General features: G+C 32.7%; 2 protein-coding genes and 1 long non-coding RNA gene across 3 annotated transcripts in view; 2 read left to right on the forward strand and 1 right to left on the reverse strand.

The window, feature by feature from the left end:
• Ddx56 (putative ATP-dependent RNA helicase DDX56) overlaps positions 1 to 25,136 on the forward strand; it is a 402,780-nt gene that overhangs the window by 161,019 nt on the left and 216,625 nt on the right. The window lies entirely within an intron of this gene.
• LOC145315313 (oplophorus-luciferin 2-monooxygenase non-catalytic subunit-like) lies at positions 1,890 to 6,574 on the forward strand. Its single transcript, XM_080155328.1, has 5 exons — positions 1,890 to 1,987; positions 2,464 to 2,513; positions 4,112 to 4,172; positions 4,713 to 4,801; positions 6,411 to 6,574. Exons 1-5 carry the CDS (start codon positions 1,927 to 1,929, stop codon positions 6,480 to 6,482), a joined length of 333 nt encoding a protein of 110 aa, XP_080011454.1. The 5' UTR covers positions 1,890 to 1,926; the 3' UTR covers positions 6,483 to 6,574.
• LOC145314624 (uncharacterized) lies at positions 7,156 to 11,583 on the reverse strand. Its single transcript, XR_013877823.1, has 6 exons — positions 11,541 to 11,583; positions 10,553 to 10,636; positions 9,646 to 9,709; positions 9,227 to 9,265; positions 8,286 to 8,358; positions 7,156 to 7,374 (listed from the first exon to the last, which is right to left on the reverse strand). It is a non-coding gene; the product is annotated as an uncharacterized LOC145314624 (long non-coding RNA).

Below are 25,136 nucleotides of genomic sequence, written 5' to 3' on the forward strand. Positions count from 1 at the left end.
TAACTTTTTATCTTTGTGACGTAACAAAAATCAAAGGATGAGAGGGGAGGTGGGAAAGGAAACCCATAAAAAAGAGATGGATTTTTGTTACGTCACAAAGATAAAAAGTTAGACACTATTACTAGGTTCTCGATTGTCTTATCCCTTACGATTCCTAGGCCTATCAGGTGTCAGTTTGTCCCACAGTGCAGTAATTATTACTTTATTATAATATTCAACCTTTTTAACTAATTATATCAATCTACCAAATGGATAATTTTGTTTGTCATCATTTGGAATGTACATCATTTTATCATCCAATGTCTTATCTCTAAAGATACCTAGGTCTATCAGGTGTCAGCTTGTCCCATGTTAATCTACCAAATGGATAATTTTGTTTATCATAATCTGGAATGTACATCAATTTATCATCCATTGCCTTATAAAGATACCTAAGTCAGGTGTCAGTTTGTCCCACAGTGTAATTAATACTTTATTATAATATTCACCCCCTTATATTAATCTACCAAATGGATAATTTTGTCTATCATCATTGGGAATGTACATTAATTTATCATCCATTGTCTTATCCCAAAGAATATCTAAGTATATCAGATGTCAGTTTGTCCCACAGTGCAGTAATTATTACTCTACTATAATATTCAACCTTTTTAACTAATTATATCAATCTACCAAATGAAAGGCCTTATAAAGATACCTAAGTCAGGTGTCAGTTTGTCCCACAGTGTAATTAATACTTTATTATAATATTCACCCTTTTATATTAATCTACCAAATGGATAATTTTGTCTATCATCATTTGGAATGTACATCAATTTATCATCCAATGTCTTATCTCTGAAGATACCTAGGTCTATCAGGTGTCAGATTGTCTCATAGTGTAATTATTCAGGGATCTAAAGGGATAAGACAACGACCGATAAATTGAATTATATCCACATTGATGATAGACAAAATTACCCCTTCCATAGCATAAATTAGTGGTTGATGCGTTTGAACACTCAACTTAATAAACCAACCATTAAAACAAAATTCATTCAATCAAGTTGTTTACACCAACCAATAAGAAAGCGTTATTATAAAACTTTGGGGACCAGTGTAATAAACAGCTCATTGTTACCTCTCTCTTTGGTAATTATTATTTTACTACAATATTTCACCTTTTCAACCAATTATGCTAATCTACCAAATAGATAATTTTGTTTATCATCATTTGGAATGTACATCTATTTATCATCCATTGTCTTATCCCAAAAGATATCTAAGTCTATCAGGTGTCAGTTTGTCCCATGTTAATCTACCAAATAGATAATTTTATTTATCATCATTGTGAATGGACATCAATTTATCATCCATTGTCTTATCCCAAAAGATCCCTGGCCAAATTTGCATGAGTAATTAACAATGAAATTATGGGTACATGGCGTTCCTGCAACTGGCAGTAATACAACTAATTGTTTTTTTGTCAAAATGTAAAAATCTCTGCCAAAAATGAAGTCATACTTAAAGTAACCGCTATAAATACATCTAACACAGGCATTTATACATCTGGATGTAAATTCGACAGTAATTTGTTATATCTCGTAGGTATGCTGACAAATATACACAGGCATTTAAACATCCAAAATTGTCAATTTTACATCTATTTCTTGCCAATTTTACATCTAAACTTTTTTAGTGAAATTGGCAAGAAATAGATGTATAATTGACAATTTTGGATGTTTAAATGCCTGTGTTAGATGTATATTTGTCAACATACCTACGATATATAACAATTACTGTCGAATTTACATCCAGACAAACAATTTTGACAAAAAAACATCCACTGTATTTTTGCCAGTTGCAGGAACGGCAACGTCCCGAATTTATGATTATACAATCATTAAGGGAGATTTGGAGACAATACCTGTAGGATTTTTCCAGACAATGACTGCTAGCCAAAGAGTTGTGCTCAATAATAATCGGATAAGATATATTGATCTTACAGGCAAAGACATAAATAAGATGATATCCTATTATTTAAATAGTAATTTGCTTTTGTCTGTTAATTAAGATCTCATTAACTATCGATTTCATTGAGTTCTTCATTAGCTGAGCTTTAAACAGCTTTCAAAACTATTTAAGGGGGGGGGGTATATATAGTTTGTTTATCTTCAAACAAAAACCCTAACTACTTTAATCTTTAAACTAGCGGCTACGCCCCCTAGAGGCTTTAAAGGCACTTGCGGTGTTGGGGGATTTTATTCGACCCTGACCCATATTTTTATATTTTAGATACAAAAAGAAAAAGGTTTTAAAAAATAGAGGAGGGGAATTATATTTTTTTCTGGGGGGGGGGTAGCCCCTCCCAAAATAGCTATGAACCTCCCCAGGAACTATGAGAAGCTAAACAGTTAGCTATATCCTTCTATACAGACAAAAACACCTTACTACTTTATTCTTTAAAATCTATGACTTTTCTAGGATTGCATCCAAATACAACAATCTACCTGTCAGAAAATGATATAACTCAGGTAGCTAAAAATACAGATATAAATTTTAAAGGGACTGTAAACGAAAAAATTTCTCATCAGATTATCAAACCATAACATCGTCTCATTCATATAATCTCAAAGATAGGGCAAAACAGTCTCTCGTTTCCTTAAAAAACGGCCTTTTCTACTGAATTTTACTAAATCCAGGATTGGAAGAAATTTTCCCGGAGTATATAGATGTGCAATTAAACTATTTCTCCGTCTATGGATAAAACTAAACTTTTTGACATAGTTCTCTATTTTTCCTAACGATTAAGCCTACTTTTAACATAATCCTTGCCTTTAACTAATGTATAGTTACTTAGAAAGAAGGTGTATTAACTTTTATTTTTTTAGCTAGCCGGTGCTTTTAGTAAGTAGTAGATGTAAAAATTTCCATAGAATTCAGATATGCAGTCGGTTTTTTTGTAGACCTCTTATTTTTTAAGTAATTTAAGTTTTTTTAAAAACAAAATTAAGTCGTTTTTAAGGTACTAAAACGCACCAAAATAAAAATAAAAATGCCAGTATGAACAAAAATAGTAAGATCTTTAATTTGACACCTTACTTTTTAAATTCTGTTGAGAAATTATTGAAAAAAATAGATTTTTAAAATCTTGGTTTAATCAAAACTTTAAACAAAAATATACTCTACCACAGGCATAAAAAATATGGGTTCGTGTATACTTTTAGAATCAGAAAAATATTACAAATCCATTGTAAGCAAAATTGAAAAAAATTTTAAAAAATTAAAAATAGAAATGGCCTAGCATATCATTTTGTACAGGCAACACTATTTTTACCCGCTCTTTACCCCTTCCCATTTTTACCCCCAAAACAAGGTTTAAGATGGTTGCCTATATAATATGATATAATAGTTTCTTATAATTTCTTTTATTGTAGTTTATTTACTATTTTGTAAACTTTTTATTTCAATTTTGCTTAGAATCGATTTGTAATATTTTTCTGATTCTAAAAGTATTTATGAACCCATATTTTTATGCCTGTGGTAGAATATATTTATGTTTAAAGTTTTGATTAAACCGAGATTTAAAAAATCGATTTTAAAAAAAATTACTCAACAGAATTTAAAAAGTAAGGTGTCAAATTAAAGATCTTACTACTTTTGTTCATACTGGTATTTTTTTTCTTTTATTTTGTTGCGTTTTAGTACCTTAAAACCGACTTAATTATTTTTTTTAAAAACTTAAATTACTTCAAAAATAAGAGGTCTACAAAAAAACCGATTGCATATCTGAATTCTCTGGAAAATTTTACATCTACTACTTACTAAAAGCACTGGCTAGCTATAAAAATAAAAGTTAAGACACCTTCTTTAAAAAAATAAGCAATATTTCTATTTAATATCAAATACAATAACAAAGCCTATAGTGCCTATAAAAAATGACATCATACTGTCCTACCATTGCAGGCCAATTACAATGTATACTGGCATGTCATTAGTAATTTAATCTGTGTATTGGACTATCATTGGTCATTTGTTTTGTATGACGTCTTTTTTATAGGCACTATAAAGAGCTTTTTCAATAACTTTAAGATTTAATTCCTATGGATGTTGTAATTCATGTTTGTTTTAGCTTTCAGAAGAGCATTACAGACCATTTGTCGAGAGTGTCATAAACAGTCCTGAAAATACAGGTATATTACAGGAAGGTGGGAAACCCAACCCAGCTACCTATTCTTACAATGCCAAATACTTTATTGTATACTAGCGGCTTCGCCCCTAGCCTCTATGGGCTTTGCCCCAAGAGGTGATCAAAAAAATTAAGGTGAAATTCGTAAAAGGACCAAGGAAATCTTCTGCAAAAAAAATGGGGGGGGAATTTTTTGTTTTTTTGGGGGGGATGGGGGTGTCCCACCCCCCAAGAAAATAGCCTAAAACCACAACAGGAACAGTAGGTATATACCCTGAAGAGTAGAATCCAATCGGTTCAGTGGTTACCGAGATCTTAAGCTTCAGACGGACGGACGGACGGACGGACGGACAGACATCATTCTACTTTGTATTATAGATTTAAAATTGGTACGAGAGGTAAGATGGTACCTATATTTTGATATGTATATTTTTTTAGAAAAGAAAATTCTATATATATTCTTATATTGTATCTATGGATTGGACATAACTCTCCATGTTTTTAGTTGAGTAGCTACTCTATAATTCATATCATATTCTAACAGGAAGGGTATTGATTCGAGGGAACCCGTTGGCCTGCTCTTGTGAAATACTCTGGCTCATTTATGAACTTAAAGCTTCTTTTGTGTTCCAGGTAAAATCTATTTAAGCTTTATGAAACCCGCAACCGTGGCTTAAAACGTAGCCCATCCGCGAGTCGTCGGGGATATGACAGGTTCGATTCTTGGCTTTACACCGCGTCATAACTAAAGATGTTAAAAATGGATCTTACTGCTACTATGTCAGGTGCGCGACATTGATAGTTAGATTAAGGAGAATGCCTTGGTCCCAATCAGGTGCAACTCATTACCATGCACAGTTAGGACTTTTCAGACAAAGGTCGTGCAATCAGAGTTGGTTGTCTGATGGGTGTTACTTAACCTAAAACTCTGGGTGTCTGGACAGAAAAGGAGACTTTTTGCTCCCCTTAGCTATCTTGGGTTGTTGGACCTGGCGTTTGAGTGTAATGGACAGCATCCCCGCCCATATGAGGTAATTGATTCAGTAAGTTTTATGAAGCTGGTTTTAAGCTATTTTTAAGAGGGAGGTTAATGATCTCGGTAACCACTGAACCAATTGGATTCTACTCTTCAGGGTATATACCTATCGGTCCTGTGGTGGTTTTAAGCTATTTTCTTAGGGGGTGGGACACCCCCAACCCCCCCAAAAATGAAAATTTACCCCCCCCAAAAAAAAAAACAAAAAATAATTTTCTTGAGAACACATTAGACTATGAGCAGCACCAGTAGTAATTTTCTTGAGAACACATTAGACTATTTTTTTACGAATTTTGCGAATTCGTTATTTAAACGAGAAAATGTTTTCCTGCTGGGTAGGTGCGAAAATTTGCGATCCGTTCTGCTGGGTAAGTAATATAAGATGTAATTATACCTCTTGGGGCAAAGCCCCTAGAGGCTAGGGGCGAAGCCGCTAGTAATGGATAAATTGATATAAATCTCCCAATGGTGATAAATAAAGTTATCCTTTCTGTAGATTAAAAGTAGTTACACCTATACCAAGGCATTCCCATAAGGTTGTGCAATCAAAGGGTTGATTGTCTTATTGGTGTTACCTGATCTAATTGTGTGTTTGGCTTAAAAAATGAATTTTACTCCTCAGTTTACCTTGGTTGTTGGACCTGACATTACAGTGTCATGGAGAGTAGCCTCGCCCTTGAGGAACAGGGAGAAAGGGAGGGGACGTTGGACTTGTGCCCAAATTTACACTTTTCGTTAGCTAATTCACTTTCTTGAAATCTTTGGGTACCTTGATTGGTTGGTTTCTTAAATTAAGTATCCAAACATTTCAGCCTATAGTTTTAATCCACAGAAGAAGAAATTTTGTAAATCATCATTAGATACATCAATTTATCGTCCATTGTCTTATCCCTTTACATTCTTGGGTAGAGGGCATTTAAGTGACCCGTAACAACCCCAACATCTAGCGGTCATTTAAATAAACTTTGGGTATAGTCCCTTTCGTGGCAACGCCCCTTAAGGGGCGATTCGTCGTATTTTTAAAATATCTTTTAATAGCTTATTTTTAGGTTAGTTTAGGTTTGGTTATATTGGGTTAGGTGATTGCCCAGCAGGGTTAGAGCCCCCAGCAGGGGCTAGAAATAGGAGAAAAGCTACTGTGAAAAAAGAATTGCTCCTTAAGGGGCGTTGCCACGAAAGGGACTATACCCTAAACTTTTTTTCCAGGATGCGCGGTGTTATGATGGAATATATCTGGAAAATGTTGATCCTGACGAATTGTTTGATAGATGTTCATAAAATTAACGGCAGTTTCCCTCAAAGTTTCTTGTAGAGCACAGACCCCCCCCCCCCCATTTTAAAATAAGTTAGGAGGATTTTTCTTCAAATTAGGTTAGGTTGTATTCACTACTGTGAAGCCGCGCAGGGGTTATGCAAAGCAGGTGGCAGATTGTTTGATAGATGTTCATAAAATTAACGGCAGTTTCCCTTAAAGTTTCTTGTAGACCCCCCCCCCCCACCATTTTGAAATAAGTTAAGAGGATTTTTCTTCAAATTAGGTTAGGTTGTATTCACTACTAAGAAGCCGCGCAGGGGTAATGCATAGCAGATGGCAGATTAGGGCTACTGCAGGGGTTAGACAAAGGATGGGATCTACCTCCCTTCTTTTTTCAAGGGAGGATTTCAGTGCTCAATAGACACTTTGAGGGAAAGCACCAAATTATCATCATAAATTTGAAAATTCAGATTATACCCGCGATAAAAATAAATATATTTTGATAAGTTAGATAAATTACTTTTTGAGAAATTGTATGAGATATTAAGTGTCGTTTTTAAATAAAAATTCTTAAAAGCCATTTTACTTCAATTGCTCTGATGTAGTAATAGAATGAGAGTTGGATGTACGGACATACAAACATACCATTATTATAGAGGAGCTGCGGCATATAAAATAAAAACTCTAACAAACGTATATGGAAATAAGTTATCATGTATTAAGAATATTTAATCACATTAAAAACATTTTGATTTTTAAATGTATGTTTATATAATAAAGATTAAGGAACATATCTTTCACGCAATAAACTAAAAAACTTATTTACCATAGAATTAAAGGACACATTAATTTTTCTTTTATTGATTTTTCCCTGTTCACTGTTAACACCAAGTTGACTCAAATCTTAGTAGAACTCTAAAATAAATAATAGACTAGTCATTATGGCTTCAACACCGATCAATATTCGCTGGATTTTGAACCGATTCTCATCCGTACGGAAAAATCATGAATAGCATCGTATTACGTCACCAAAAATAGTAAAACATAAATCAATACAGTTTAGTTAGCCCGGGACTATGGCCCCTCGGGGCCAACTAAACAGAACTTAATCTTATAATTTTTATTTTACTATCTGAGTAAAGCTGTCTATGATGCAATGCGATAAATAACTATTCTATGGTTACAATCAAATTCAAGATTTTGTACAGTATACTCATAAACATTATAAATGGGTTATTCTTGAACTTTAAACAAAAATAAAAGGATTAGATGTACATATTAGGAATACTGGGTCCAAGTCACCACTCTGCAAACTTCATGGAAATTATAATTATACCCAATTTCAAATAACCATGTTTTCTTATTCGTTGGCTCAAAAACCCTGACACACAGAAAACTGTCCCGAATTTGTATTAATTTTGAGGAACAAGACTCCAGTTACGTCATATTTTTCTTTCTCGAAAAAGGGAAGGGGGAAAGAAAAAAAGGGAAGGGGGGAAGAAATAAGAGATGGGAGAAAAGGGGGTTTTCCCCATCTCTTTTGAAGAGATTTTCTTCCCCCCTTCCCTTTTTCGGGAAAGAAAAATATGACGTCACTGGAGTCTTGTTCCTCAAAATTAATACAAATTCGGGACAGTTTTCTGTGTGTCAAAAACCCTGGGTACTTCTGACGAATTTTGATTGGTTGGTACCAATTGGGGAAAAATTTTATAAATTTTCCATTGTCTTGTTATATATCCCTGACAAGCATAGTATAAATGTAAAAATGTAAACCAGACGGACGGGCCGACCCAAACTATAGAAAAGCTTCGCTTTTAAAAATATACCTTGTGTAAAATCTGCTATATCTATTCTGAATACATCTTGCTACGCCGTCAGAAAGGACTCGTTCTGTACATCCTAGAAAACAAGGATGACAACATCCATGAAAGCGAAGCTCTGAAACGGTATAACAAACGAACAATAACACTTGTAGAGAGTCAGAACTGAATAATCTTAATATAAATGTATAAAAGTCAAACCAAAATTAAAAATAAATTTGTTGAAAAAATGCATAATACAGGATAATGTTTAAGGACATACTTACATTTTTAGAATACTTCGCTTATAAAATGTACTTTGTTTTACTAGGAATCAGTATTCCAAAAATCAATCGGATAATTATATCACATAAATATTTGCATTAAAAAAAGTTAAAAATCTACATTTAAAATGAACGCATGGACATTCCGGTTATGATTATAGAGTTGATACGCCTTCTAAATCGTACCTAACTACCACAGGAAACAGCATGCAACATTTGAAATCGATGGGATAATTCTAACATATCTAAATTGACAAAAACGGCTAACCGTTACAGACGGACCTACCCTAATCATAGAAAAGCTGCGCGTTTAAAAATATTTTTAATTCTGTCACAGAAGTATGGAAATTCCGGAGATCTTAAGGAAAAAAAACAATTATGTACATACTGCCAAATAATGATAAGGATAAAGAAAAATATTTTGGTTGAAATGTATTGACACCATTAGTTACCAATTATTAATCAATCCTTATACTAAAGTAACAGGATGTCTATGTCTATGTGTGTGTGTGTGTGTGTTTATATGTTTGTACCGAAGGATCTTGCTAACCGCTGAACCGATCGGGTTCACCTTAACAGGGTAGCTTCTCATAGGTCCCGGGAATGTTTATAGCTATTTTGATGTGTATCAATTTATCAGCCATTGTCTTATCTCTTGCAACGCTACTATAAAATTGTTCTTACCAGTTCTACAAGACTCCCTTGCATAATTTCCACCATATCCTATTATATAAAGTAGTAAGTTTTTTTTGTCTGTAGCGAAGGATCTCGCTAACCGCTGAACCGATATGGTTCTCCTTTACAGTGAAGCTTCTTATAGGTCCTGGGAAGGTTTTAAACTATTTTTGGGAAGGGTGTCTTCACCTCCCTCCCCCCAAAAATATTTTTTTTACTCTTTTGAACACAATTTTGGATCTCGCTAACCGCTGAACCGATATTGTTCTTCTTTACAGTGAAGCTTCTTATAGGTCCTGGGAAGGTTTTAAGCTACTTTTGGGAAGGGTGTCTTCAACATCTCCCCCCCCAAAAAAAAAAAAAATATTATTTTACTCTTTTGAAACTCAAATTTAAAATGGGATGAGGTCGACTTTTCCCCCTCCTACCTGAAGTACGCCTAGAGTCTTCTAGGGGGGTAGCCGCTAGTGATTGATATAATGGAGGTGATTTCTAAAAAAAACAAGGATGACAACATCCATTAAAGCAAAGATCTAAAATGGTATAACAGGCGAACATTAACGCTTGTAGAGTGTCAGAACTTAATAATAAGACTATAAATGTATAAAAGTCGAAAAAATTAAAAGTAAATGTGTTGAAAAACTTGTTAAATACAAGAAAATAATTAAGAACATACCTACATTTTTATATTGATTATAAAGACGCTTCGCTCATAACATTATGCTTTGTTGTCCTGGGAATCAGTAATCCAAAAACCAGGTAAATCGGATTATTATAGCATATTAAATTTGTTAAAATATTTAAAAATCAACATGTTTAAAATGGACGTACGGACATTCTGGTAGTGATTATAGAGTTGATACGCTTTCTAAATCGTACCTAAATTCCTAAATTAACGAAAAAAAGCTATCCGTTACGGACGGAAGGACGGACCGACTTTAATTATAGAAAAGCTTCGCTTTTAACAAGGATGACAACATCCATGAATAGCGAAGCACAAAATAATTATGGAATGTACAAACGAACAAAGTGAGGTATAGAGTTGTTTGATGTTTAGTTGTCATAAAGAAGAAAAGTAATTGAATTAATTAAAACTTTATTTTGATTTTCCAATTTATTGCAAGGGGGTGTGGAATTTCTTAGATCCCCTTCAACAAAAAAATATAATATTTAGATTTATGAATTATACATATATTTACAAATATTTTAGATAAAATAGCCTTAAGATTGAACAATTTTATCTAAAGATCATTTGAGCAGTTTACATTATCTTACAGGACACTAACCTATGTATTAAACTAATTTAGTAAAACAAAAATTAAAAAAAAAACTTACCCCATAATCTGTGTTATCATAATTTTGACCATTTGCCATTGCAAATAATACAATACATACGATGAGAAACAATTTCATTTTCTTCTAAAATAATATATCCTATAATATAAAGAATTAAGGTTTTTTTTGTAAAGCGCAAGATTTTGATAACTACTGAACTTATTGAGTTGGAAGCTTTGCATAGGTCCCGGAATACTTTTTTATTTTTAAATTAAGTCTTTGGTTGGTTTTAGGCCATTTTTCTGGTTTTTCTATCCCGTCGAATATAGAACTCCCAGATGCTATGAGTGCAATCGCTAGTATATATTACAGCCCCAAAGTAGAAGTAGAGTTAACAATTCAAAGAATTTTAAGAACTGAACGATTTTCCCTCTTGCCATTATACATTTAAGTGAATTTGTTAGAAAGACTGTTTTTTAAAGTTAAATAGGGTTCATAATATTACAGTGTAGTAGCTGTCTAGTACAGTCTTACAATTCCTATGTTATTAAATTCATTATACTATTATAGAACCCACAGAGAACCACTTTATAGGACCACTTTAAAGAAATCTTGAAATGGAGGTAAAATTAAAATTTTTATATATGCTTGTGTGGAAATGTACAGAGAACAAGGACATATGCGACTTTTGATGATACATTAAGAAATAATATCTCTACAACCTAAAAAATATTTTTTAAGATGGACGGACTAATTCATTTACAGAATTTATATTCCTTCCAAATAAATAACATTCATTTGCAGTGAAAAATAAGGCATTTTAGAATTAAATAAACTAGCAGATATGCTTCTTGAGGCTTCTATTGGCACTTGAGGGAAAAGTCAGAATTTATAATTAATTTCTATTGCTTTACTTGCCTAACTTATTGGTTGAGAAAATAGTGTAGATCCTCATTATAGTTGAAATAATAAAGAAAATCTAGCGTTCTATCTTATATTGGAGAGCTATGAGTATATAAAATTCTATCATTTAAACAATTTCAATTACCTGTTTTTTCCAAGGGTTGTTTTCTGTCCGAAGGTGTAGTCCCAACTGCGGAGAAGAATACTATCTAGTAGAAAAAGAAAGCAACAAAAGTAAATGTAAGTATATGTATTTTAAACGTGCAGCCTATAAAAATATTTCTTGATTGAATTTACAACTCACATAAAAGCGAAGCTTAATAAAACAGACAAACGACCACTTTTTAATTTACTAACATATATAGAACAAAATAAAATTTTTATTTAAACAGCACCCACGGCTAGACAGGATAAGAAGCCCAGCGCTGCGGCTAGGCAGGCCAGGGGACCGAGCGCCGCGGCCATGGACATTACTTTGAAAAAAATCCTAAGAGGATTATACCAAAATTGGAAAGCTATGCGACTATTAAAACATACTTAATTAATAGTCTTAATGTTTCGGACAGACGGACTAACCCAAAGAAGAAAGCATAGATTTTTTTGAAAGCATACAAAACAATAAATTATTCTTACGGTCAGTAGTGGTTGAAAACCTTAAGGATAAGAACATGTATTAGGAAAAAAAAGTTTATTTGCGTCGAATGGTCTTAGATCAACCCCTACCCTCGTAATTTATTGTTGTGACACCTCATTAAATATATATCCTGCGGATTAAGGGTTGGTCTCTCCCTTCCTTTCTTAATACCTTGTCCTCTTTCCTTATAAAATACTAGAGGCTACGCCCCCCCCCCTTGAAGCCTCTAGGGGCACTTAAGGTAGGAGGGGGAAAAGTCGACCTCATACCATTTTAAATTTGTGTTCAAAGGAGTAAAAAGATATTATTTTTTTTGGGGGGGGGTGAAGACACCCTCGCCAATAATAGTTTAAAACCTTCCCAGGACCTATAAGAAGTTTCGCTGTAAAGGAGAACAATATCAGATTCAGCGGTTATCGAGATCCTTCGGGACATACAAAAAACGCTTACTACTTTATATAATAGGACTAGATGCTAAGTCCCTACAGGCCTCTCGAGGCATTTATAGATTTTTTTTTAAAAGTAAAAAGAAAAATTTGGGAGGGGGGAAGAGGATAACATAATTCTAGGGGCGATTTTTCTTGGGAGTGTGAAGGTACCCACTTTTAAATATTTATAAACCTTCCCAGGATCTATAAGAGGCTACCCTGTAAGGAGAAACATTTTGGTTTAGACGTTAGCGAGATACATACTGACAGAGAGACAGAGATCTTGCTACTTTATTAAAAAGAACTAGCGGCTACGCCCCTAGGGATCTCTAGTGGCACTTTAAATGTTTTTTTTTATTAAAAATATGTAATTATTTTCTATGTTGCGTTCAAGTCTCTACTTAAAATGTTTTTTTTCTAGTTTTTTTGTGATTTCTCTTGGGAGGATGTTGGTACCCTCCACCAAAATAGTTATAAACCTTCCCGGGACCTATGAGAAGCTATCCTGTTAAGGAGAACACCTTCGGTCAGCGGTTAGCGAGATCCTTCGGTACAAACATACAAACACACAGACAAACACATAGACAAACACATAGACAAACATCCTGTTACTTTATTATAAGGATTGTGAATCTTGACTGTTGCGTTTGCGCTTTTTAAGGAGACAATTGTCCATGTTTCTAACTTTTACAATCCCTTGGAATTTCTGATGCTAGCTTTCTAAAGTTCGTTGCCCGTTTTGAAATTCGTTGCATACCCGGAAAAATATTTTTGCCCGCGCATTAACACTAAAATATGGCTATGTTCTACACAAGTTTATTGCTGGATTTGTAAAAACAAATTTCCCCTCCAATCGAATATGGTCCATAAAAAAATCAGTTTGATTATTTATCAGGAAAAATTTTGTCTATTTGAGAAAAATAAGACCGAAAACTACCATAACATGCAAAGATAAAATGAAAAGAAACAAAATACTTTTATTCTAATTGCACTATAAAGGCGTTTCATGTGTAATGCAACGATTGTGAGGGATTCTAATCTTTACAGAACACGCTTTGTGTGTTAAAATCATCCGTTTCTAAAAATCATAGTTGACATTTCCTGCTCTTTCTCTAGCCGTGCGCTATATTTGGTCTTGGCTATTACCAAGAAATATTAGCTTTTGATTAAGTTTGGAAACTGCTAGATAGAAATAGATAATCAACATCAAAGTTTTGAAACCAACGAATGATAAACAACATTTTTCTGAAACTTTTGTTGAAATGTTTCTTCCAGCTGGTTAATATGAAGAATCGCCACCACCCTCATGACTTTCCCCATCCCCTCCCATGGCCATTGAGAAACGTATTGACCAATATCTGAGCACTATATTAGCAAACTAAGCATGACCAATTTGAATATTACAGTGTAGTTTATAAAAAATAGTCATTTATCGCATTGTATTATAGACAGCTTTCAGCGGATAGTAAAATTTAAGAAGAAAAGATTAATTCCAGTTTTGCTGGCCCAAAGGGGCCGCAAGCCCGTGTTAGCCAAACTGGTATTGATTATATCATTTTTATTTAACTGTTCGTGGAAAAATGAATTTTGCTTGAATACATTCAGAATAATTGGACATACTAATATTTACATTATAGGACTTGATTATAGAGATGTTTCGCTTTTAACATAATAAATAGTAGTCTGGTAGGAATATAAAATGAATAGGATGATTTATCTTGATCTCTTTGTTGCTTGGAATGTCTGATGCTATCTTTCTAAATTTCTTCAACTTTCTGTCCGCTTTAAAATTCGGGGAATACCCGAAAAAAAAAATTTGGCCTGCAGATTAACAAATATTTTTGAATTTTAAACATAAATATTTTTCTGTTTATGGACCCTTCACATGGTCCTAAGAATGGTTTTATGCTATTTTTTCTTTCCCCTTCTTACCCATAGAGCTCATAGATGCTTGTGGAGCAGCTGATAATGCCTAAGCCTAAAAAAACTCATTAAGGTCCGCTGTTTTGACTACGAGAAAAAGTTCACACACATAAAGGTTTGGTTATATGCATAGACGTCTAAGGGTGGGGGGGTAAAGTGGCGATCTCCCCCCCCCCTCCAAAAAATTCATTTACCCCCCCCCCCCCATTTAAAATTTACCCCTACCCTGGGGGTGCCGTAGGCATCTCTATAATACATCCTAAAATAAATTTATGTCCTTTTACTGTATTAACGCACTTTATGTACAGTTTTGTTTATACTTCTTATATCAATGTTCTGCTTATTAAGATCTGACACAATACATAAAGTGTTATTGTCCGTTTATCCTTCCCTCTGATTTTAGAGCTACGCTTTTTTGGTTGTTGTCATACCCGTTTCACAAAAAAAAACTATAAAGTTTTTATTTGTACTTTGTTGTGGGATTTATCTAAAAAGGAAAAGGATAAAAAAGCATTAAGTCAGCTTTTACACATTAAATACAAATATATTATTATTTGTGATGGGTTTAAAGAGATACTCTTTAGTTTAATATTTTACACATTAAATACAAATATATTATTATTTGTGATGGGTTTAAAGAGATACTCTTGAGTTTAATATTTTACACATTCAATACAAATATATTATTATTTGTGATGGGTTTAAAAAGACGCTAGTTTAATATTTTATGTATTGAATATAATTATATCATTATTTGCGTTTTAAGAGATGGAGGGACGGACATAGTTAATTATAGAGTAGCTCCGCTACTAATAACATACTTAATATATTTTCATTGAGCGGATGAGTTAAAAACAAATATAAGACCGTCCCTTTATTGAAGACAAGTATGAAGGAATTAAGATAGCTGAGAAAGAAACAAATTGAAGTAAAGTATGAAAAAAATTTAGTTAGCTGAGTTAAAAATAAATGTAAGACTGTCCTTTTATATAAGAAAGCTATGAAATTAATTGAGCTGGATGAGTAAGAAACAAATGCAAGACTGTCTTTTTATTGAAGAAAGGTTTGATAGGAATTGAGTTGGATTAGTTAGAAACAAATATAAGACTGTCCTTTTATTTAAGAAAGCTATGAAATTAATTGAGTTGGATGAGTAAGAAACAAATGCAAGACTGTCTTTTTATTGGAGAAAGGTATGAAAGATATTGAGTTAGCTGAGTTAAAAACAAATGTAAGACTATCCTTTTATTGAAGAAAGGTTTTTAAAAAATTTAGTTAGCTGTGTTAAAAACAAATGCAAGTCTGTCCTTTTATTGAAGAAAGGTCTTTAAAAAATTGAGTTAGTTGAGTAAGACTGTCCCTTAATTGAAAAAAGAAAAGTAATAATTTAAGCTAGTTGTGATAAAAACAAATGTAAGACAGTCCTTTTATTGAAGAAAGGTATGTAAGATATGAGTTAGCTCAGTAAGAAACAGATGTTAGACTGTCCTTTTATTGAAGAACGATATGAAAGGAATTGAGTTATTTGAGTTAGAAAGAAATGTAAGACTGTCCTTTTATTGAAGAAAGGTATGTAAGGAATTGAGTTAGCTGAGTTAGAAACAAATGTAAGAATGTCCTTTTATTTAAGAAAGGAAGGAAAAGAATTGAGTTAGCTGAGTAAAAAACAAATATGAGACTGTCTTTTTATTGAAGAAAGATATTAATGGAATTGAGTTAGCTGAGTTAAAAACAAATGTAAGACTGTCCTTTTATTGAAGAAAGGTATGAAATAAATTGAGTTAGCTGTGTTAAAACAGATGTCAGACTGTCCTTTTATTGAAGAAAGGTATGTAAGGAATTGAGTTAGCTGAATTAGAAACAAATGTAAGAATGTCCTTTTATTTAAGAAAGGAAGGAAAAGAATTGAGTTAGCTGAGTAAAAATCAAATGTAAGACTGTCCTTTTATTGTAGAAAGGTATTAAAAGATATTGAGTTAGCTGAGTTAAAAACAAATGTAAGAATGTCCTTTTATTTAAGAAAGGAAGGAAAAGAATTGAGTTAGCTGAGTAAAAAACAAATATAAGACTGTCTTTTTATTGAAGAAAGGTATGAAAGGAATTGAGGAAGGATAAAGCTAAACTATTTCTAATAAACTGTAAGAATTATGGTTGAAACACATAACCAAACACATATGAGTCAGGGAATTTATACCATTATCCCTGATACCATCAATGGACCTACTTAAACAACCCCCATATTTTAAAGTTTACCTCTCCCCTTAATCCCTGTAAGGATTATGGTAGAAACACATAACCAAACACATATGAGTCAGGGAATTTATACCATTATCCCTGATAACATCAATAGACCGCCCATAGCCTCCCCCATATTTTTTTAAGAAACAAGTTTTCGCATTTAATTTTTACGACTAATATGGCATTTTAAACAGTAGCGTTTGGCGACTGAGAACTAATTTGACTGACATTTACGTCGACATTATGATGAAAATATATGTTACTACTAGAATCCTCTAACTACTATATAAAGCTAGAACAATAATGACATCATGACTATAAAATATGTTATGAACATATATAAAGATTCTTTGAAAAAGAGAACTCAATTAGAACTCATTATTTAGAATATGTTGAACCTTTTAGGGAAGCTTTTAAAATGCTTTAGGGTGGTTTTAGGTTGTTTTCCTGACCTCCCCCGTCCTATTCTATTAGATAGGGGCGAAGCAACTAGTTTTATCTATAATATAAAGTAGTAAGATTTTTTTGTCTGTAGTTAATGAACTCGCTAATGGCTGAACCGATATGGTCTTCCTTTACAGTGAAGGTTCTTATAGATCCCGTTTTATATTGATAAAAAGACTGGGTATGGTTTTAGGCTACTTTTCTGCCCTTCCATATCCCTTCGAATAAAGAGCCCCTATATAATAGAGGCGCAGCAGCTAGTAGATAATTGATAGGTTAATTGATTTTTCTATAGGGTTAGAGGTCCTCCCAAGGGCAAGAGACGATATTTGAAAGTAAAAATTATAAAATAATGGGGGGGAGACTATGGTTGGTCTACTAAAGACAATAGGGTTTCCTGAACCAACTTTATATATGATGTACATTATGTATTTATATCTCACTCACTTCAACCCCTGTCTAATAGTTAGGATTTTTAAGTAGCTTTTGTTAATTTTTTTAAGCAAAGCAGCTTTTCTATAAGTATGTCCGTAAGTTTGTAATGAATAGCTTTTATCAATAATTTAGGCATTTCAGAATTGTCCGTTCAATTTCAAACTTAGCATGCCGATTCCAGTACCAGTTAGATTTATTTTAAAAGCATATTATCTCTATAATCGTTACCAATAAGTCCGATATAATCTATAATACAAAGTAGAACGATGTCTGTCTGTCCGTCTGAAGCTTAAGATCTCGGTAAACGCTGAGCCAAATGGGCTCTACTAAAGGGAATATACCTACTGGTCCTGTGGTGGTTTTAGGCTATTTTCTTGGGGGGACACCCCCAACCCTTCCAAAAATAAAAAAAAATCACCCCCTCATTTTTTTTTTTTTTTTGTAGGAGATATCTTTGGTCTTTTTTTGCAGGAGATTTCCTTGGTTCTTCTTATTTTTTTTTGTTTTTTTTTACGAATTTCACCTTAACTTTTTTATCATCTCTTGGGGCAAAGCCCCTAGAGGCTAGGGGCGAAGCCACTAGTACAATATAATTTCAGACTTTCAGCTTAACTAAATTTGCCATGGTGGTGTTCGAAGCGTACACAAAAATTTTGACTCCCCCCTCAAACGAAATTGATAAGGGTGTCAGCTTTAGGGGGGTGTGTTATAGACAATAAGGAGTGTATTTTAAGTGTCAGGGGGTGAATGCGACAAATGAAAGTTTAAACACCAAATATTTGAAAACCCTAACTTCCTATAATTGTAATCCCCCACAAAACTAAAAAGGATTTAGAGGCATTGGGGATTATTACCTAGGCTTATGATGAAAATTACATTGGACTGTAAATTATATTGGTACCCAAAGTTTTACATTAAAAGTTTGAGTATTTTTAAGTAATAAATCTTGATTCAAACTACCTGTGCCAATTTAACTAATTAATCTATAAAATCTACAGAAGGAGTAATTTTGTTACATCACTAGGGATGTATATTCATTTTATCCCTGTATATTGTGAGCTCGAGTCCCGGCTCTATCAATTTAAAAATTCTGAGTCAATGTCTAAATTTGGGCAATAATACTAGTGATAATGTTATAGCAAAAAAATAGGCGAATCTCAATACCATGTACACATAGGGGAAGTTGCTGACAAACACTGTCAAATAAATGTTTTGGATGTCTATTGGCATAAGAGTATTGCATTATTAGATCAATTGAATAACATAAAAAATTCAGCTTAACCCTAAGATTATTTTGATGTAAAAATAAAGAAGAAAAAAATATTCTAAATCCAATTCCCAACAGGTTTTCTGTTTTCTATTTGGGTGTCAGATCCTGTAGAAAACTATTCTTTGACGAGGGGGGGATCATTAGATGCGGGTCTTGGCAGCCGCGCGTCAGCCGCAAATTTAAACCCGGTGGGATGCAGTAAGCTTTTTGAAAAGAGGGATTGCCATATTTTTAGTCAGGTTTAGACTTTCAGCTGATTTCTACAATTGTAAAGGCTTACTGGCGGTTGCCGTTCCCTGATAAGAGGGGTATATGTTTAATAAATATATCAATAAGTAGCGCAGCAAAAAGAAGGTAGTATAAATTTTTAATTTTTGGGAGGGGGGAGGTAGTAGTATTTAGGTACAGTACATGTCGAACCCTTGCACCGGCTCTAATCCTGCGGGGCCTATACCTGCAAAGCCCCAACACAGCGGGGCTACCCTGTACCTAAGTACATAATATAACCTAACCTCTCCTAACTTAAATTAATACCAAACTCCCCCCCCCCCTTTTTTTCAATTATCCCAAAAATTGGGTTCATGTGCTCGCCTAGGAACTTTGAGAAAAACCGTCAACAGCCACCACAACCCAATACTAACAAACTGTCAAAAAACTAAAATAAATTTTTCATCCATTGTGTTATCCCTGTATCTCTTTTTACAAATATAGTCCCCATAATCTTGAGACAGTTTTATATTTATTCCACTTAATACCTATATCCTCTTCTAGTATTCCCGTGGGGCTAGGGTAGGTTTCTCTTGGGTTAAACTTTAAACTTTTTTGTAAGGAGGGGGGGGGGGAGATCTCAATAGTGGTGCTTTTAAACTGGGATTCAATTTAATGTAAATAATGAGTAAATTTTTTTTTAGGGGAGGGGGTTATAACCCCACCCCTCTAAAAATATGGTCGCAGACAAACTGGCGGTTTTAGAATAGTGTTACAAATATCCAGAGTAGCAATTCATATTTTTTTTTAAATAAGCAAATTTAAAGTCATATTTCCATTATAATAACGCTATGTTGATAATATGATATATCATAAGAAACTAGTGGTTGCCCCCCTAGCATTTAGTATTCCAAGGGAAAGCGATCGGCAGAAAATAGCCAAATCTAAAAAACAAACCTAAAACTATCCCAGGATGGACAAGCCTATCAGTTCGGTGGTTGTGTATATCTGAAGTTGCTGAGATAAGAAACCTTACTACTTCATAAAATAGGATGTCAATGAAGTCATTTAGATAACGGCATGTCGACAAAAAGGAAAAGTTTTGACAAATTAAACAGCAATGACGATTACTTTATTGCAATGCGGAGTACCAAGAGGCTATGGCCCAGCTACTGTACAAAGTTTTCCTTGATTAATATAGTAATAGCCCCTGTGCCATAGCTTATTTCTGTCTGTCTGAACTTATTAAAACTTATTAAAATAAATTTTGAAAATGCATAAAAAGGACACTCCACTATTTTTCATATTTTCATTATTTCCATCATTTCTCATTATTATTAAAATTTATTATTTTAGAGGTATGTTTTGTAGACAAAAGTCCTATCCTAGAGGGGGAGCTCTCTCCCCTACCCCTTGATCAACAGTTTAAAACCTTTTCTTGAATATTACCAAGCTTTCATGAACACGATAACAAGATACTATTGGACATAGAATTACAGACATACAGAAATCATGCTACTTTATAATAATTGCATATTGCATAAGTATAGTATTGATAGTATTTCAAGCAATTTTAATATGTTTGTCATGTCAGGGATCTAATGGATAAGAAGTTGACTGATAAATTGATGTACATCCCCGAGATACACAAAATTACCCCTTCTCTAGATAACAATTAGTGGTTGAAACGTTAAAACACTCAACCTAATAAACCAACCAATCAGAATTCAATAAAGCTCCCAAAGTTGTTAACCAAAAATATAAGGAAATGTTATTATAAAACTTTAGGGACTAGAGAAATAAACAGTCAAATATCCCCTTCCTCCCTGATTTAAACATGCAAGGAGCATTTTTTTTTTGATAATCATGTCTGTAATATAACCAACAAAATAATCATTGGAATAGTTTGTATAAATTGATGTACATTCCAATGATGACACACAAAATTACCTCTTCTGTAGATTATAATTAGTGGTTGAAACATTTAGACAGATAAGTTGTTAACCCAACGAAAAAGAAAATGTTATTATAAAACTATATTTAATAAACATAAGCAACAAAATGTCTCCAGTTTAAGTGATGTAGATGTAAGCTTTTAATACGTGATGACGCACTTTTCTAACATTAACGTATACAAAACAGCCAACTTAGAATATACATTAAATGAAAGAGTTTCCTTTGATGAAAACAAATCTAAATAAATTCATTGATATGTAAATATCTTATTAACCAAGCGTATGCAGATTCAAATATAATTCATATCCAGAGAGAGAGGGAGAGGACAATGGGCTGTTTATTACACTAGTCCACAAAGTTTTATAATAAAGTTTTCATATTCGTTGGCTTAACAACTTTTGGGAATTTTAATAATTTGATTAGTTGGTTTATTAAGTTGAGTGTCCAAACAATTCTTCAATCACTAATTGTAATCTACAGATGGGGTAATTTTACTTTTCATTAGGGCCTATAAATCCTTACTTAAGGATAACGGGATGTTATGGTGTGTGTATCTTGTCTGTGAGTGTCGCTAACTGATATGGTTCTCCTTTACAGTGTAGATTCTCAATGGTCCTACCCCTTCCCCATAGAAATAGCCCGTTAAAGTGTCTCTAGTGGCACTCCATACTAAAAAGGGGGTTCTGCAAATGTGCCATCCATTTGGTCACCATAGAAAAATAATTCAGAGTCCAATGTCCCCTCCCTCCCAACCTAGGAAAGAGTTTCTCCGCTTCTGTGAGTTTATATATATTTCATTAGTAAATATTTTCTTAAAGTTAAGTGGGAATAAGTCTGTGTATGTATGTATGTATGTGTGTGTGTGTGTGTGTGTGTGTGCAGGGATCTAAAGGGATAAGATAATGGCCGATAAATTTATGTGTATCTCCAATGCAGATGATATACAAAATTACCTCTTTTGTAGATTACAATTAGTGGTTTAAACGTTAGACACTCAACTTAATGATCCAACCAATTAAAATTCAATTAAAGTTTTTGAGCCAACGAATAAGAAAATGTTATTATGAAACGTGGAGACTAGTGTAATAAACAGCCATTGTCCCCTTCCTTCCTAATATGTGTGTGTATGTGTGTGTGTGTGTTCATATATATGTGTGTGTGTGTGTGTGTTTAACTTAGTGTAAGACTAAGACAATAGTGTCTGAGAGGTATGCAAATTATCATATAACTTTGTTATGATAGATAGATAGATAGATAGACAGATAAATAATTATAGATACAGATAGAAAGACAGCTAGATTGGCTGAAAGATAGGCAGACAGACAAATAGATAGATAGAGGGTAGGCAAAAGTTTTAGAATTTCAAGAATTTGATTTTGAGTTATAATTTTATAATTGTTTTAATGCAATTTAATTTTGTCGGTCAAGAAGGGGAAAAACTGAATGGTCTTTGTTAGTTTAAGAAATAATCACTAGAGGACAAAATTTTCTAGAAAAAAATTCTAAAAGATAGATTTACAGAACCAAAAATATATATTTTATTTTTACTTACAGCAAAATTATGTTTGAAATTACTTGAATTATTTTTTTTATCTTACAAAAATCCATTTTTTAAAGAAGTACTTTTTTTCTTTGATTAAATTACGATAATGTTACTAAATTACTATAATACGATATAAAACTCAAATTTCAGTCCCTCCTTAGTGAGTTATTTTCAATTTTCTGTATGCTCTAATTCGCTATGCAAAAATGAGCTTTTTATTAAATCATAAGACACTAAATAAAGATTTAAGTACATTTTTACATTACTACTTTCTAGCTATTGTAACTTGTTGTCTGTTTCATTAGCCTTAAGAACTAATTTTATCTATATATCTAACTTCTCTCTATCTCTTTGTCATTTTTTCCTTTCACATTTGTATTGTCTTGATTAAGAACTAATTTTGTCTATTTCATTCTTTGCTTTACAAGGTTTCTAACATAAAGGAAGACAAATTGTAGCCTAAAACCATCCCAAGACTAAAATAGGACAATCGGTATGGACGTAAGATTTTACTGGACTCATCAAAACCTTACTTCTTTATATAATAACTAGCGGCTTCGCCCCTAGCCTCTAGGGGCTTTTTTCCTAGGGGAGAATTTTGAAAAATTTCTTTACATTTTTATCACTCTTTATAACTTTTTACATTAATTTATATTGATTTATATTTTTAAAACTTCGAATTTTTTAATGTTTAAACATTTTTCTTTGCCATTAGCATTTTAGGCTTCGCCCCTACAGGAGAAGGAATGTTTTTTTATATTGATAAAACAAAGTTTAAAAGAAGAAAAGAAATTTAAAAAGAAGAAAAAAATTTTAAAATATAAAAAAAAGTATAAAAAAATTTAAAATTTTATAAAAAATATATAAAAACATAAAAAACATTAAAATTATAAGAAAAAAAGAAGAAGAAAAATTTGGGTGGGGAAATTTTTATTTTGGAGACCACCTGACCAATTGGTATATACCCTGAAGAGTAGAATCAAATCGGTTCAGTGGTTACCGAGATCTTAAGCTTCAGACGGACGGACGGACGGACAGACATCATTCTACTTTGTATTATAGATATAGGTTGCACCCCTAGCATCTTTGGTTTCAATGGGTAATAAGGGCAAAGGAAAATAGCCTAAAACCATATATACTCTTGAATCCAAAAATAAGATAGCCTAAAACAAACCCATGAGAAGACCTATATGAAGTTTCTCTAAAATTAAGAATTAAATCACTTTAAAATAGTTATTGAAACCATATTACTTTCTTTGATTGGATAGTACATATTTTTTATAAATTAAAAGTAAAGAACTTAAATTTTAGTTTTTTAGGGTTTTTTAGGGTTTTTTTTCAACCTTTTGGTAAAATTTCTTGATTCTCTTTTAGTAATAGAGATTTTTTGTCAATTCATGATTATAAAATTCCTAAGGCTGTTTAAATAATAAAAACAATAAGATGTAAGTCATTATAATTTATGAAGGGTGAACGCTGCTGCCTGTTTGTTAGTTAAGATCTCAAAAAAGGGTTGTTTCATGCGCTGTTATTATTAGAGATGCTTTGTATTAATTTAGGAGAATTTATGTATCTCAACATGAGTAGAGAAGCTCATTTATCAATAATATAAAGTAAAACGATGTCTGTATGTCCGTATTTCTGTCTATCTGTATGTCTGTCCGCCTGTCTGTCTGTCCTTTGTCCGTTCGTCTGTCTGTCAGTCTCTCCACCGTCTGAAGGTAATGATATCGGTAACCACTGAACCAATAGGGCTCTAATCTTCAGAGAATATAACTACATGTATAAAGATAAAATACCTATCTTATAATGAGAACAGCCAAATGTACAGATAGACATTATTACGAATCAAAGAGCATCTCACTAATGTAGAATTTTCTTAAGTATTTCCTAAGGTCTTATGGGCCAAGATATAAATTTCAGTGTTAATAGGTTTAGTGATTTTATGAATTTAATAATGTGTTACACTGCATGATAGACTCGAAATAAAGTATTACCAAACTTTACCAATAAACTGTAAACAAATATGATAAATATACAAGCAAAATAACAAGTTAATGTTGAGATTCAATTCCTTCTCGTTCCTTCTTAAGCATAAAATGAATTTGAAAATTTTTAACATAAACTTTAATATCCTTATCAGGATGTTGATTTTATATGTCGTCTTTATGACAGGTGAAGATGTTATGAATATATTTCTTAAATTATGTATATAAAAAAATATTGTACGGTAATATCAAATTAAATTAAAAATAATTTTTTTGTTTTTTGTTTTTTTTTGTACCAGAATCATCCCTGCAATGAAAGAAGAAAAAAATTTGTTTTGTTTTACATAGCAGACTAAATGTATTATGATAACATACAACGTCTCTTTGTGAGTTCATATTTATAATATTGATTTTTATAAATGAATTAATGAAAAAATATTTGTTTGAAATTTGACTAAATGTCATATTGTATAAGTTACTTAATTCTTAACAGTCGGGCCCCTTGCCGCATCTTTATCGGTCGGGGGTGAGGGGGTGGTGTTCGACGCCCCCTCCCCTATTATCTGAGCCACTATTAGAGCTATAGGTCTTAAAATTTCTGTGTATGTCCCCTGTTTGATAATAAATTTCCGACTATAAGTGAGTCAAAGTAAATTTTCGCTTTCTTCATCCTTT

The sequence above is a fragment of the Acartia tonsa genome, chromosome 3 (assembly GCF_053477335.1).
Source record: "Acartia tonsa isolate MP-2025a chromosome 3, ASM5347733v1, whole genome shotgun sequence".
NCBI lineage: Eukaryota > Metazoa > Arthropoda > Copepoda > Calanoida > Acartiidae > Acartia > Acartia tonsa.

Coding starts and splice junctions, on each gene's coding strand:
- LOC145315313 (XM_080155328.1), top strand. CDS start 1,927: ATGACTGCTAGCCAAAGAGTTGTGCTCAATAATAATCGGATAAGATAT. Junction 2,514..4,111: donor CAGAAAATGATATAACTCAG/GTAGCTAAAAAT, acceptor TGTTTGTTTTAG/CTTTCAGAAGAGCATTACAG. Junction 4,802..6,410: donor AAGCTTCTTTTGTGTTCCAG/GTAAAATCTATT, acceptor CTTTTTTTCCAG/GATGCGCGGTGTTATGATGG.